The 15,231-nt window shown below is 50.4% G+C and overlaps 1 protein-coding gene across 2 annotated transcripts; it reads left to right on the forward strand.

Annotated features, from left to right (window-relative positions):
• Positions 1-5,150: 5,150 nt before the first annotated feature.
• On the forward strand, positions 5,151-11,327 carry LOC124508019 (cytochrome P450 1A1). 2 transcript variants are annotated; one of them, XM_047074410.1, is made up of 7 exons: positions 5,151-5,248; positions 7,834-8,695; positions 9,243-9,369; positions 9,461-9,550; positions 9,635-9,758; positions 9,904-9,990; positions 10,142-11,327. In XM_047074410.1, the coding sequence occupies exons 2-7, from the start codon at positions 7,856-7,858 to the stop codon at positions 10,425-10,427; spliced, it is 1,554 nt and encodes a 517-aa protein (XP_046930366.1). In that variant the 5' UTR covers positions 5,151-5,248; positions 7,834-7,855; the 3' UTR covers positions 10,428-11,327. The 2 variants fall into 2 exon arrangements, with proteins under 2 accessions (XP_046930366.1, XP_046930367.1); XM_047074411.1 differs by lacking the exons at positions 5,151-5,248; positions 9,904-9,990 and having other exon boundaries at positions 7,859-8,695; positions 10,142-10,427.
• Positions 11,328-15,231: the final 3,904 nt, after the last annotated feature.

Consider the following 15,231-nt stretch of genomic DNA (forward strand, 5'->3'; position numbering starts at 1 on the left):
TGATTATTGGGGGGGGGCCTGGTTGTGGCCCTGTTGAGAGGAGCCAGGAGGCTTTGAAACTGAAAGAAAGTGAGGACTTCTGGTGATCGCGGCCCTGTGGCCAGCAGTGTGGCCTTGCCCAGATGCTGGCCCTGGACAGAAGTGAAGGGAGCATACGGTAGGATGCCTGACCTGGGCCATCTCTCCTCATCTCTCAGCTTTGCTTTCCCCTGAATGGACGTCATTTTAAAGTAGGCCTTCTTTAAACATGGCCACTGGTAGCCCCAGACTTATTTTCTAACTAGCTTGGCCACCCCTGGCAGAAAGAGAACTTCTCTTTTCCAGCAATTTCATAAAAACATCTGTAACGCTCTCACTGGCCTCAGTCATGTGCCAGACTGATGGCCAAACCTACTGGCTAAGAATAGAAGTGAGGTAGTCCTCAAGGGACAATCAAAGTGGTACTTCCAGAAGAAGAGAGAATGGACGCTGGGCACACAAAACCCCTCAGATATCCGCTAACACTGGGGTAATCATATGACTATGGTCCAAGCCACGAGTCTCTGAGAGGAGAGTGAGAGAGGGCACTTTTAATAGTCATACCAGTTCAACAGGTTTTGTGGGAAAGTGTTGTCACCCAAACTAGAGTAGCCAAGGGCCAGGGAGCCAGGGGGCACTGCCCCATCTGAGACCTGGATCCTGCAAACCAAGTCTGTCTGGCTGTCGGGGCACAGGTAGGAGAGGTGAAGGTGCTTAGGGTTCAGAGCTCAGTGTGGTCGAGGGCGAAGACACACTGGGAGGCAAGTCCCGGTGCTCCACATCCACTCACACCCTACTCTTGTTCCACAGCCTCACCCCAACCTCCCGCTACCATGCCTCGTTGGTGCTATGTCCCCTCCGCAGGCCAGGAATACCCCTCCTCTACTCTTCTTACTCTACCCTCCAGCAGAGTCCCCTTACCTTCCCCCCACCCCAGGGTCTCAACTTTTTCTCAGCTCCCGGAGCCCTTCCAGATTCCGCACAGGCTATGTTTGGGGCATCAACCCCGTCTCCACCGTGGGGTAGGGGTTTCTTGTGAGTCTTGCTGTCCCATCCCCCTACTACACTGCCTTCAGCAGTGCTGACCAAACACTCTTGGCTGGACCAAGACCCTCAGCCCAGAGCCCTTTCCCCCTCCTCACTGCCCCCCCTGCCCCCATGTTCCTGGTATCAGACTAATCGATTGCTAGGGAATCCTAGCCAAAGATCTTCTCACGAAAAGGCATGTAAACTTTGACCCAGGATGGGCTGTTCAGCTCCATGCCAAGGCTCTCTAACCACCTGCCTTGCCTCCCTCTTTCTCTGCCTGGTGATTTGGAGGCCCCTTTGTCTTGTGGGCTATTCACTGAGACAGGGCTTGCTGATGAGAAGTGCAATGCCTCCTGTCACCCCAGTGCTCCAGACTCTTGTCCAGGAGTATGGGGAAATGGGGGCCCCTGATCCAGGGGCTGAGCCTGTCCACCTTTGGACCCCTGAGGCTTTGCTGGTAATCTGGGATAATAAATCATGGTGGGTAGAGCCCTGGCCAGAAAGGAAGAGGCCAGAGTTCTGGACTCTGATTTGCCACATGTCCTTGGGCCTTCGTTCTGGTGTCAGTCTCTCCAGCTCAAAGTGCCTGCGAAGTGGGAAAGAAATTGGCTTAATTAGCTAATGAATTTCTCTGGGGTCAAGAGCCCCTTAGAGAATGTGAGCAAAGCATCTTCTACCAAGAGGAGTTTGCTGGCTCCCTGGTCAGGAGCCCCAGCAGACAGTCTCCATCCCTGATGAGCAGGCTGCCATGATTTTCTAGAGCTAGGGCATTGGTGGGGATTCCCTGGGAATCCAAAGGGAGAGACTGGGTTGCAGAGCAGGATAGGGATCTGGGGGTGCCTTGCTCTTTGCTCCCTTGTCACAGTTTCCACATGGGTTCTTTCCACTCTCTGTTGCTCCAGCTCCAACTGAGATTAAAGGACAGACCTTTACTGGGTGCCATGAAGCTCCTCAGGCTGAGCCAGCGGTACAGAGGTGGAATGAATGGAAGGATTCTAGGCAGGATGGAAGCCCATACCTCCCTTGTCTCCTGCCTGTCCTTTTGCTTAAATTCCACTATTATAGCATTAGGGCTCAATATCACCCAGGTAGGGGTGCCTGGGTGGCTCAGTCAGTTAAGTGTCTGACTTCGGCCCAGGTCATGATCTCGTGGTTTGTGGGTTCCAGCCCTGCATCGGGCTCTGTGCTGACAGCTCAGAGCCTGGAGCCTGCTTCGGATTCTGTGTCTCCCCCTCTCTCTGCCCCTCCCCTCCTCATGCTTTGTCTCTCTCTGTCTCTCAAAAATAAATAAACGTTGGAAAAAAATAAAAAAAAATATCACCCAGTGGATCTACCTCCTTTACCGATTATTAACATCTTGCAAGGCCTTGACTTAGCAATCTGTTTCTCCCAGGTTGGTGTTTGTCTTGTGTTAGGGCATGGAGGCAGGAATGACGAGTTGGGTTGGGGTCCTGGCAGGGGTCAAGTGTTCTGAGAATCACCACGGGGGAGGGGGAGTGTTGGAAGCACAGATCAGGAGACCCCAAACTAGCTGTGGGGAGGATTTGGGGTGGGGTAGGGGCTTCCCAAAGAAAGTGATGTTTTAGCTGAGATTTCAAATAGGGGAGATTAGAAGTAGAGGTGGTCAGGCCAGGTAGGTTCTGCTAAAGATTCTGGGGTTTGTTCAGATGGGGGCTACTGAAGGGGCATGGTTGTGACAGAATGAGATTTTCCATTTTCGGAAAGACCATTCTGGATCCAACAGGCTAGAGAAGGAATCGGAGGGAGCCACAGGCAAGTGGGAACCAGGTTTGGAGGCCATTTTAACAATAGGGAGCAATGCTGGGGTCCTGGCCAAAGACACACAGCAGGGCTGGACAGATGTTGAGGTGGAGAAGTGTGTCCTCCACGTAGTCTATTCTCAGTACAGTAGCCAGAGCGATCTTCCTTGTCTCAGACCCCACAATGTGTCCGTCTCACACGGAGGAGATGTTTCTAGTGCCCCTGGTACTGCTCCCTCCCAAAGACCACCGTTAGGGTCCTTTGAACTTGCTGTTTCCCCAGCCCCGTGCACTCTGCTTCCAGATATCGGTGCGTCTTGAGTCTTGATTCCACACACCTGCCTCTGCTCAGTGTCATTCTCTCAGTGAGGCCTTCTCTGATCACCCTATTTTTCTTAAAGTGGGTTCCACGCCAAACATGGGGCTTGAACTCTCAACCCCCGAGATCAAATGTCGCATGCTTCACCAACTGAGCCAGGCAGGCTCCCCTGACCACCCTATTTTGAATGGCAATTTCCCCCAACGTGATTCCTACCCCTTCTCTTACTTTTCACCCTCTGACATTCTTTGTGCATTACCGACCCCACCCCACTCCGGGGGCCACCAACATAAGTTCCATGTGAGCAGGAGCGGTGTCAGTTCTGATCACTTTTATATCAGTCGCCAGCATCCAAAACAGCGCCTGCCATATAGTAGGGGTCTGGTAAATATTTGTCCAATGCGTGCGTGAGTAGAGCACAAGGTGAGGGAACCTCAGAGGGGAGGAGGCTCTGGTTTTGGTTGGGCCAGGGGATGGCGGTGCCATTTGCTGGGTTCGGGAGCACGACGGGGAGGGCGGGTGACGTGATTAGTTTGGGACAGGTTGAGCTAGACACGCAAATACAACTTTTTCTCCCTGCACATTCTATGGAGGGAGGCTTGGCAAGGGCGAGGACAGCGTTCGAGGCAGCCAGCCAGGCGTTGGGTCTGCGTGTCTGCCCCCAGGCGTGGGCCACAAATACGGACACACGCAGGCGCCTGCTTGGAGGCAAAAGCCCAGCTCCGCACGCAAACCTGGGCCCTTTGCACCGCACCCGCCCCCCAATCCAGTCGTGCACCCGAGGCTTCGCTGCTAGTCCCGCTCCACCCTCACCTCCAAGCTCGCTAGGGACTGGCTCTTTAAGAGCCCCGCCCTCGACTCCCCGCCCCCTTCGCGTGACTTTGCCGGTACCCGAGCTTGGGAATTGGGCTGTTGGGTGGTTGCGCAGGTCTCCGAGCCCTTCTCACGCAACTCCCGGGCATCGTGCCCCCGGCCAGGTGGGGCAGGGATGGGCCGCGTGACCTCTGCCCCCTGGAGGGATGTACCAGACACGTGCACGCTAGCCTGGGGAGGCATCTGCGCCTGGCGCCCGGCTCCTCGGTCCCTGGGCCCCCTCCCCTGCCCGGCCCGAGGGTCCTCCTTTCCTCGGCCATCGGGAGCTAGCCGCGCAGCCCCAGTCGCCTCCCGATTTCTCCGCCCCGCCAACATGCTAGCAACCCCGGGAGTCAAGAGGGAACCTCGAGGACGGGTGGGTCCCGGCTGGAAGTACCTCTGGTTTACAGTATTCCAAAGTGGCCCTAGAGCTAGTGAGAGCCAGTGAGCCCTCAGCGAGACTGACACCGCAGGTTTCCATGCATTCCTGCCGGTCTGTCCGGGAGCTCAGACTTCAACTAGTCGCCCGGGCTCTGGGGGCTCTTGGCGAACGGAGCCAGCCCATCGGCGCCTCTGAACTTCCGGCCCCGGTAATCTCGAGGCTGGGGTCGCCGCGCTTCTCACGCGAGCCCGAGCCCGGACTCAGTAACCCGGGGGAAAGAGGTCATCACACGACAGCCTGGCCCCGCCTGCCGGGCCCCTGTCAACTAGTAGCGAGGGGAGGCACTTGCAAGCACTTGCAAGTTCCAGTGCATGCAAAAATTAGGGTGAGGGGTCCCCGCGCCCGGGGATGGAGGTCTCCCAATACCGTGTCTTCGGGGTGTCCTGGGACTTCTCCTTCAAATTCCCACCTCAGCGGGCCTCTGTGCTGTCCATGGGGTACCTTGGAACTGGGGTCCCAGGTGTCCCCAGCCCTCACCCCTTTACGTGCCGGCACTAGGATGAGGAGTGCCCATAGTGGGTTCTTACCAGTCCCTCTGAGTTCCCCCAATCCTGTCTTCTCCCCCACTTACCATCCCCCTTTCCTTCCCTTTCCCTCCCTCCTTTCCCTCCATCCTAGAGAGACCACTCCCCCCCCCCCCAGCCCGCCCCTTCCTCTGTTCGAGCTCCAGAGGGCGTGGCCAAGCGTGCAAGCTGTTTTATAAAGGTCGAAGTGACTTCACTCTCATCCTGAAGGTGACAGGTCTAGGAGTCTTCCCTGATCTTCTTTGGGGTCCTGGCTTAAGAGACCACGCATCTCAGCTGAGTTCAGTACTCCTCACAGCCACAGGTGAGTGCTGGGAGCTTATGGCTTTCCCTTTCCCAACAAAAAGGACATTTTGATGCCTCCAGGTTTTCCTAGGTGGCCACCGGTCTAGCACCTCAAAAAAGGAGGCTAAGAGGATCCTTGATGACCAGGCTCTCCAGCTCTGTAGTGGGAAAACTGAGGCCAGGGGGAAGGGCAGGCATTGCCCAAGGTCCCACAGCTGGTGCCAGAATTCTAGATATTAGATGGCCCCCCTCCAAGGACTCCAGGATTTAGTCTCCAGCTCCATTCCCACTGACTCCCTGAATGCCCTGGGGCTTCCCCATTAGGGTCACCTGGGAGGCTCGGATACGGACACAACTGTGAAAAGCTGGGATCATGTGCAGCCCTTTTGTCAGGCAGTGTGATGAGAGGGCTTCTTCAAGGGTGGTCAGAGTGGATGGAGGGGAAGGTTGGGTTCTTACCAGCTGTACCTTGCCTTGTCTGTAGGCTACGCCTGGCTGTCTCTACCCTCCCAAGGCATGGCTTGTTAGAGCCAAGATGTGCTGGCCAGTACAAAAGATGCAGATCTGAATAGGAGTCCCGGGCCCTGCCCCGGGCCTTCCCTATCTCATTGACTGCCTTCTCTGGCTTGTACTGGGCAGGGGCAATCAGTGTGAAAGGCTGCTAGCTGTAGAGAGCTGGAATATCAGTCCCTGAAAACTCACCAATCACATCTCTCTTGGCCTCTTACCATCTCACTAAGGCTAGAGGTCCTTGGGGCACCTGGTGAGCAGAAGGGAACACTGTGGCACACCAAGGCTCGTCTCTAGTTCACTCAGGGTCAGGGCTTGAGTGTGCTTTGAGATCCAGCTTCTCCAGGGGGCTGCCCTAGAGAGATGGCTATATGGGTAAGGTAGGAGCCAGACAATCTTCCCATCCTGGGTAGTTCTCCTGTGGGGAAACCTCACTAGTCAGACCGTGAGGTTCCGCAGGTCAGATGTGGGTTTTCTTTCTCTGGGATCTAGCTGGGCACCCTGAACCGGAGATCATATCCTACCCCCTCTCTCAGGTGATATAACTGGAGCCCAGAAAGACAAAATGACAAGTCCAAGGCCATGCCATGGAACCTGGAATACTCAGTCTCCTCATCTCCAGTCCAGGGCACCTGGCAGTTACCCCAGTCAGAGGCCAATATCTTGAGGAGAATCCTCCATGAATTTGTGCACCCTTTCTAGAACAAGCCTAGAGAGAAAGTATTATCTTCACCTCTGTTAAATCTAGATTGATTCCTAATTTCCCTTATTCCAGTCTAGCATTTTCTTGCAGCTCTTATCTGGTGGGGGCTTTCCATTTTATTCTCTGCTCTCTGGTGACTGGTAAGTGGGGGAGGCTGACTACTCATTTATTGAGAACTGAGCCCAACAAAAACCCTGGCCTGGACCTCTGTGACCAGCAACCTCAATGTAGCTTGTCTCCAACTGCTTTTAAACTATGAGTCAGTTGAACTCAGAGAGCTGAGGCTTAGTAGTGTGGCTTAGGCAGTGGTCTTCCAGTCCCTTCTCCCCTCCCAAGGTCTGGTCTGGCAGGATTCCCTAGACCCTGGGAATGAGCAGTAAAAAAACTGAGGGTTCTGAAAAACAAAACAAAACAAAACAAAACAAAACAAAACAAAACAAAAACACCTTTTCATTGATTAATCTGGCCACTCTTCAAAGAGAGGTTTCTGTGACAGGAGCTGAAAACTTACCAGGGAACTTTCCATAAGAAGTCTGAGTCCTGGCTCTGTTGGTGAGTGCTGGGTGACTTTAATCAAGTCAATGACCCCTCTGGAGGTCAATTTCCCCAAATGTGAAATGAGGCAAAAGAAGCCCACGATCTCTAGCTCTCCTGATGGCAGTGTTTCCCCAAGTGTGGTGGGTAGTATTCAAGGGGATTGGGGGTGACGTATATTGATTATGTGCTTAATGAGGGGGAAAAATCAAACCTGTTCTTTCACGCAGATGTCTGTGGAATCATGCTCAGTGGGTAGATTTAAAGTTGATTTTAGCGGGGTGTCTGGGTGGCTCAGTCAGTTAAGCATCTGACTCTTGATGTCAACTTAGGTCTTGACCGCAGGGTCTTGATCTCACAGTTGTGAGTTTGAGCCCAGCATTGGGCTCCATGCTGGGCATGGAGCCAACTAATAAAAATTGTTTTTCTTCAGTTGGTCTTAGAAAAGCACAAAATAAATAACAGTACAGGTGCCATATGGGAATCACAGACTGATGTTTGGAAAACCCATTCAGATTGGTGCAGCGGGATTCTGAAATTGGGCACTTGGGAGTGTGGATCCAACACTTCCTGACGGTGTGACCTTGTACAAGTTACTTACCTTCTCTGAGCCTCACTGTGGTCTACCTTATAGGCGGTGGCCAGGACTGAATGAATGGCAGTGAAATTCTTGGCACACAGTGGCAGCTCAACAAACAGCTTCTCTCCTCTCCTCCTTTCCTTCATATCCAGTTGGCTGTTCTGGGTAGGAAGATTTCCCCTCTCTTTGACTAGTATGCTGACACTTTCAGATGCTGGTTCCTCACATCCCCCCTTCTGATATCTTCATCTTTTCTTCTCGCCCCACCTCTCAGCAGCCATCTTGAGATCTCTACACTGATGATGTTGTCTGTGTTTGGACTCTCCATCCCCATCTCGGCCACAGAGCTTCTCCTGGCCTCCTTTGTCTTCTGCCTGGTGTTCTGGGTGGTCAAGGCCTGGCAGCCTCGGGTTCCCAAAGGCCTGAAGAGTCCACCAGGGCCCTGGGGCTGGCCTCTGCTCGGGCACGTGCTGACCTTGGGGAAGAACCCACATCTGGTGCTGGCAAGGCTGAGCCAGCGTTACGGGGATGTGCTGCAAATCCGCATCGGCTCCACACCCGTGCTGGTGCTCAGCGGCCTGGACACCATCCGGCAGGCCCTGGTGCGTCAGGGTGACGATTTCAAGGGGCGGCCCGATCTCTACAGCTTCACTCTGATCTCTGAGGGCCAAAGCATGACCTTCAGCCCAGACTCTGGACCGGTGTGGGCTACCCGCAGGCGCCTGGCCCAGAATGCCCTGAAGAGTTTCTCCATTGCTTCAGACCCGGCTTCCTCATCCTCCTGCTACCTGGAAGACCACGTGAACAAGGAGGCTGAGTACCTCATTGGCAAGTTCCAGGAGCTGATGGCAAAGGTTGGGCACTTTGACCCCTACAGATATGTAGTGGTGTCAGTGGCCAATGTCATCTGCGCCATGTGTTTTGGCCGGCGCTATGACCATGATGACCAAGAGCTGCTTAGCTTAGTCAACCTGAGTAATGAGTTCGGGGATGGCACTGCCTCTGGGAACCCTGTGGACTTCTTCCCCATCCTTCGATACCTACCCAACCCTGCCCTGGATTTCTTCAAGGACGTGAATGAGAAGTTCTCCATCTTCATGCATAAGATGGTCAAGGAACACTACAAAACTTTTGAGAAGGTACAGGCTGGGGAGAGGCGGGTGGGTGGTGGGGAGCAGGTAGGGTTGGGGCCAGAAGGTCAGAGATAAATGGAGCAGTGGGGGGGGGAGTCTGGTAGGCTCTCAGGGACCTTCCTCCCTGGGGTTTTGAGGCCAGTGGTACAGTGGACTCCATCCTTGGTGGGGAATTGGAACTTTTCCTTGGCTAGCCTTTCTTTCCTTCTGTCAGACAGCAATATTTACTGAACAGCCAGTCTGTGCAGAACCCTAGGCCAGTTGTTCTGGGGACCAGGGAGAGTTAAAAAGTTGATCTCCTGGCCTCATGGGAGAGAGAAGGGTAAAGAGCATATCCAGAGGACACCTCTGTCTCAAGTGTCCCTTGAGTTGGGGCCACCAGTACTCTGGGCAGGAGGGAGCCTTGAAGAGGTGTGGGAAGCTGGGACGGCAGCGTAGGAGTACAGAAGTCACCTCTTGAACAAAGGTACTAGGGATGGTGAGGAACCAGGCCCAGATGGAGAGGTAGCTCTGGGTTTGGGATCTTGTTCATCTGTGGGCTTTCCCCACCCAGGGTCACATTCGGGATATCACAGACAGTCTGATTGAGCACTGTCAGGACAAGAGGCTGGACGAGAATGCCAATATCCAGCTGTCCGACGAGAAGATTGTTAATGTTGTCTCGGACCTCTTCGGAGCTGGTATGAGCTACCCCATTGTCATTTCCTGTGCCCAACTGCCCTGACCTGCCAAGCATTTGATTTTTTTTCCCCTTTGTTTTTCCCTGGTCAGGATTTGACACAGTCACAACTGCCATCTCCTGGTGCCTCATGTACCTGGTGACGAGCCCCAATGTACAGGAAAAGATCCAGAAGGAGCTGGGTAGGCGGTGGCTTCCTTTAACAAGACAGAGGGTTTTGCCTCTTCCAGGCAGCCCCTTCATCCATGGTCCTTTATGTTCTACAGACACAGTGATTGGGAGGGAGCGGCAGCCCCAGCTCTCTGACAGACTCCAGCTGCCCTACATGGAAGCATTCATCCTGGAGATGTTCCGACATACCTCCTTCGTCCCTTTCACTATCCCCCATAGGTGAGGCCCCATGCATCCACTCCTCTCTGATCCTGGCCCTTCCTCCAGACCATGTACCTGATCAGGGCTGGTGGAAAGGACATGTATGGGGGGCAGGGAGATCTCTTTGTAGCCCTGAGCTTGACTGAGCTTCCTTCCTCCCCAGTACCACAAAAGACACAAGTCTGAGTGGCTTTTACATCCCCAAGGAGCGTTGTGTCTTTGTGAACCAGTGGCAGATCAACCATGACCAGTAAGTTGAGAGGAGGCAGGGGAAACCCTACCCTGTCCCAAGCTGTCCCTGGGCCACTTGCCCATCTCCTACTCTTTGGGGCTGGGGTTCAACCCACTTGACGCTTCGGAGTCCCCAGGCTACCACTTCAGCTGCCTGTCTCTGATTACAGGAAGCTATGGGGTGACCCATCTGAGTTCCGACCAGAACGATTTCTCACTCCTGATGGCACCATCAACAAGGCACTGAGTGAGAAGGTGATTCTCTTTGGTTTGGGCAAGAGGAAGTGCATCGGTGAGACCATTGCCCGCTTGGAGGTCTTTCTCTTCCTGGCCATCCTGCTGCAGCAGGTGGAATTCAGTGTGCCACAGGGCACGAAGGTGGATATGACCCCTATTTATGGGCTGACCATGAAGCATGCCCGCTGTGAGCACTTCCAAGTGCGGATGCGCACTTAGGGGTCTGAGAGCCCTGCAGCTTAGACTCTATCTACCTGGCCTGTCTGGGCAGCCAGGCCAGGGGGCTGACCTGGGGTCTGGGGGGGGGCGGTCTAAACCTTGGCCTGAAACCCACAGATATTGGTCTGGCTGAGTTTTGCTGTCTGGGCTGCAGGCAAGCATGAAGGATCATGCCTGCCCCCCACCCTGGACTTGCTCCTTTGCATATTGACCACAGACAATGGACACAGCAGGGGCCAAAAAAGGAGCAGATGGAGCCTTCCAGAGTTGTGCTTGAGGCAGGAGGCTTGGTAGGGTTAGGAGGTCCTCAGGCCCCTGGAGACCTTGAGGGAATTCTCTAGAAGCCTCTAAACCCAGTGGCTGGCTGGCTTTCTGTGGGGACTGACTGGTTTGAGAGACATTTAGAGCAGGCCACATCAGGGCCTGTCTAATCTCTTTGACAATTGGGAGCTGCCAAGAGTGAAGGGAAGAGGGAGCTTAGGCACAGAGGTGGTCTCCCAGATTGAATAAGGCTGAGCAGTCTAACCACATGGGTCTGGGACACTGCGATGCCTTCTTCTGTTCTCCCTGCAGGCAGGAACAGGGCTGCATCCTGGCCTCGCAAGGACCCTGTTCCTGTCCAGGAGGGGCTGGGGGCTTGTGCCTAAGAGGAGCAGAGAACAGAGGGAGTGCCCAGATTCAGGCACCTGAGTCAGGTCTCTATGCCCAATATTAAAATGCCTTTAAAAAATGTTTATATGCAAGAAGTTTATATTTTAGCCTGCATTGTACTGGCATGCCTTCATTTATCATACGCAAGAGCTTAAGAACAGTTTATTGAGTGCAATAGAGAACATTGTAACCCAAGTATCCAGAAATGTGTAAGAAATTTCTACCTAAGCTAAATAAAGATATTATCCAGAAGTCCTATGGTGTAAATGTTTTGAATCTGGAATGAAGCCATCACTCCTCTATATGCCCACTTTGAGCCCAGGCTCATGTTGGATTTTAGTGTGGGAGAAAGAAAAGGAAAAGGAGTCAGTGAAGAGGTGAAGCCATGGCTCTCAGGAAGCTTGCGATCCAGTTGGGGCACAAGACTCTATCCCTACACTGTCTTCCTCCTTCTCTAACTGATCACACGTTGATGAAGTACATTCTGTAGCCAGGCACTGGGGGTATAAAGCAAATAAAACATGGTCTCTGCCTTCAAAGTCCTCCCAAACTGGTTGGAAGAACAAACTGACAAACACATCATATAATTCATTGTGATTTGGGCTCTATCAGACAGATCACCCAGGAAGGTGAGGCTCAGAGCTGGGGCTCGTTGGGTGTGGAGAGGGGCTGCTGCACATCTTGGGGCTATCTACGCAGATCCCTCTTCAAGGAACGAGAGGCAATCTCACTTGGGTCTCATGGCATTAGATTTGCAAGCCCAACAGGGAAGACTCTAGTCACAGTGTGGGGGGAGAAGGAAGGTTCTCAGCTCAGAAGCTGTGGTCTGCTCCTCACTTAGTCATGCCCGGTTTAGGTCCTGCTGCCTTATTGGAACCCAAGGCTGGTCACAGTTGGAAAACGAGGCCTTTGGTCATTGGGCCCCACAAGCAGGCTGTGACCCAGATTTCAACACTGAAAGTCCCTGTCCATTTGGGATGTCAGAGTAGTTAGTGGTGCCCAGTATGGACAGAGGCTGGACCCACATAACCAGGAGCTGTTCTGACTGACGGACTGAGGGATAACACATCTTAGGATGTGACCTCCAGCCTAGCTTTTGTCCTCAAGCAACCAGCAGTTGCTATACAGGAGTAGATAGAGCCAATGTACCAAAAGCTTCAGGCTACTGCAAGGGACAAGCTGAAATCAGCTGGAGTGAGCCTGCTTATGTAGGGAATGAGGCATTTGGTGTCCAATCTTACTTGTATTGACTTATTTTTTTTATTTTTATTTTTAACATTTTTATTTATTTTTGAGAGACAGCATGAGCGGGGGTGGGGGCCAGAGAGAGAGGGAGACACAGAATCCGAAGCAGGCTCCAGGCTCCGAGCTGTCAGCACAGAGTCTGATGTGGCCTTGAACCCCCGAACCTCACAGTTGGATGTTGGACGCTTAACCAGGACTGAGCCACCCTGGTGCCCCTTATTGACTTATTTTTTACTTAAAAAATAACTCGTATTGTATGCTATAACATAGATGAGCCTTGAAAACATCACATTAAGTAAAAGAAGCCAGACACAAAAGACCACATGTTGTATGATTCCATTTATATGAAATGTCTAGAACATGTAAATCTATAGGGACAGAAAGTAGGTTACTGGTTGCTGGGGAGAGGGCGTGGGGGAAATGGAAGGTACAGGCATTTCTTTTAGGGGTGATGGAAATATTCTGGAAATAGATAGTGGTAAGAGTTGTATAATGTTGTGAATATACTAAAAACCACTGAATTGTGCAGTTTAAAATGATTAAAACAGTAAAAAAGAAAAAGTTTTCTGACTTTTGTTCTAAAAGAAAAGTGAGAGACATGGGGATAGCATATGAAAAACAATTTATGTAACTGTTCTCAGTAATCATATTGCTAATGGTAATATTAGTATTTCTTTTTGAGACTATAGTTTAATGGGGGGGTAAAATAAATGAGTAATTAATAATGAAGATATCTAAATTCATCATCCTCATGCATTCTCACTCGTCATGCATTATTCATGTATCCTCAAGACTTAGGATTTTTGGTATGAAAAAAAGAAGGTAGAGATATAATATAGAAAATGTTAGTATACATATACGTATATATGTACATATACAAGTGACTCTTGAACAATGTGGGGGTTCTGGGTACTGACTCCCATGCAGTAAAAAATCTGTGTATAACTTTGACTTCCTCAAAATTTAACTACTGATAGTCTACTGTTTACCAGAAGCCTTATCCATAACATAAACTGTCAACGTATGTTATATGTATTATATAGTGTATTTGTACAATGAAGTAAGCTACAGAATAGAAAATGTTATTAAGAAAATCATAAGGAGGAGAAATACAGTACTGTACTGTATTTATAAAAAACAAAACAAAACAAAACTATGTATAAGTGGACCCACACAGTTAAAACTCCTGTTGTTCAAGGGTCAACTGTGTGTGGGGGTGTGTGTGTGTATGTATGTGTGTGTGTGTGTGTGTGTGTGTATTTCTACGTGTTAGAATCAATGACCAACTCATAGCAATGAGCATCCCTGATGCTTAGATTACCATTCAGGTAATCTCCACTTCTTGGAGAAATGCTGGTTACAGATTTGAGGCAGGAAATATAAAAAATGAGCCTGGAACAGCTGCTCATACCAGACAGCAAAAGCCATAAAGACTACCAAGAGTGGATCATTCTATTCAGGAGCCAACTGAAAAGGCTCCAGCGAGCCAAAGATAGGGCAATTTGAGTGTCAACAACAATAATGGCCATTGATTAAAATCTATCAGATGTGTTTGAATCCACGAGTTCATAAGCATCTATGTATCTATTTTTTAATTAGCTGGCTACCTTCAGAGGAACCAATTCAGTATTTTAACAAGAGAGAAACAAAGGCAAAATATTAAGTATTTATCCTACCTTTCCTATATGACCCATACCTACAGACAACCAAATAGTAGATAAGAAGCTCTCTTGAGTATTCCAATTGATAAATGAAAAAGAAATAATAGATGTCACTACTTTACAGCCACCAACAAATTAATGGATCTGGGCATTGCACGAACAACTGCTAGCATCCTAAAAATGAAAGAAAACCAGAATATGTGCTTCCTGATGAAAGAACCCAACACTGCTAACCGTATTGCCAGAGGGATTGAACAAAAGTCTAATAACTTAGCTTTATCCAGCTTCCAGCTTGCAATAAATATAGAAGATGAAGAAACATGCTAGACAGAAACATAAGTGTGCAATCAGTAAATTTCAGACCTTGGGATGCTACAGGTCTGAAGGCCTGGGGTATTCAACAGAAAATTTGTAAGGGAAAGAAAGAATTGGAGGGAAAACTTGTAAATTGAAAGAGACTTCAAAGATGTATAGGGGTATCTAGGTGGCTCAGTTGGTTAAAGGTTAAGTGTCCTACTCTGGATCTCAGCTCAGGTCTTGATCTCAGGGTCCTGAGTTCAAGCCCCATGTTGGCCTCCATGCTGCCTACTTAAAAAAATATTAAGTGTATAGAATTTTAAGAAATTAACAGGGATGCTTGAGTGGCTCAGTCAGTTAAGTATCTGACTCTTGATTTTGGCTCAGGTCATGATCTCACAGTTTGGGAGTTCAAGCCCTGTGTTTGGCTCTGTGCTGGCAGTGTGGAGCCTGCTTGGAATTCTCTCTCTCTCTCTCTCTCTCTGCCCCTCACCTCTCTCTCAAAATAAATGAATAAACTTAAAAAATACAATAGGATCTGTTAGTTCCATTTATGGGTATTTGTTTGAAGAAAACAAAACCCCTAACTCAAAATATACATTCCCATGTTTGTTGTAGCATTACTTAATAAGGGCCAAGATATGGAAGCAACCTAAGTGTCCATTGACAGATAAATGGATAAAGAAGGTGTGTGTGTGTGTGTGTGTGTGTGTGTGTGTGTGTGTGTTTAGAGAAAGAGAGAGAGAGAGAGAGAGAGAGAATAGAATAAAATGAATGAAATCTTGCCATTTGTAATGACATGGATGGACCTTGAGGGCACTATGCTAAGTGAAATAAGTTAGACAATGAAAGACAAGTACTGCATAGTTTCACCTATAAGCAGAATCTAAAAAACAAAACAAGCTAACAAACAAAACAAAATCCAGACTCATCTGTTCTCTCCAGAGAGA

Source organism: Lynx rufus, unplaced genomic scaffold (assembly GCF_022079265.1).
Source record: "Lynx rufus isolate CCGP_SWC_20201006 ecotype Redwood Valley unplaced genomic scaffold, mLynRuf1.p SCAF_13, whole genome shotgun sequence".
NCBI lineage: Eukaryota > Metazoa > Chordata > Mammalia > Carnivora > Felidae > Lynx > Lynx rufus.

Bases quoted from the DNA above. Each gene is read 5' to 3' on its own strand.
- LOC124508019 (XM_047074410.1), top strand. From the start codon at position 7,856: ATGATGTTGTCTGTGTTTGGACTCTCCATCCCCATCTCGGCCACAGAG. The intron at 8,696-9,242 runs GTACAGGCTGGG...TTCCCCACCCAG, and splicing joins ACTACAAAACTTTTGAGAAG to GGTCACATTCGGGATATCAC. The intron at 9,991-10,141 runs GTAAGTTGAGAG...CTCTGATTACAG, and splicing joins TGGCAGATCAACCATGACCA to GAAGCTATGGGGTGACCCAT.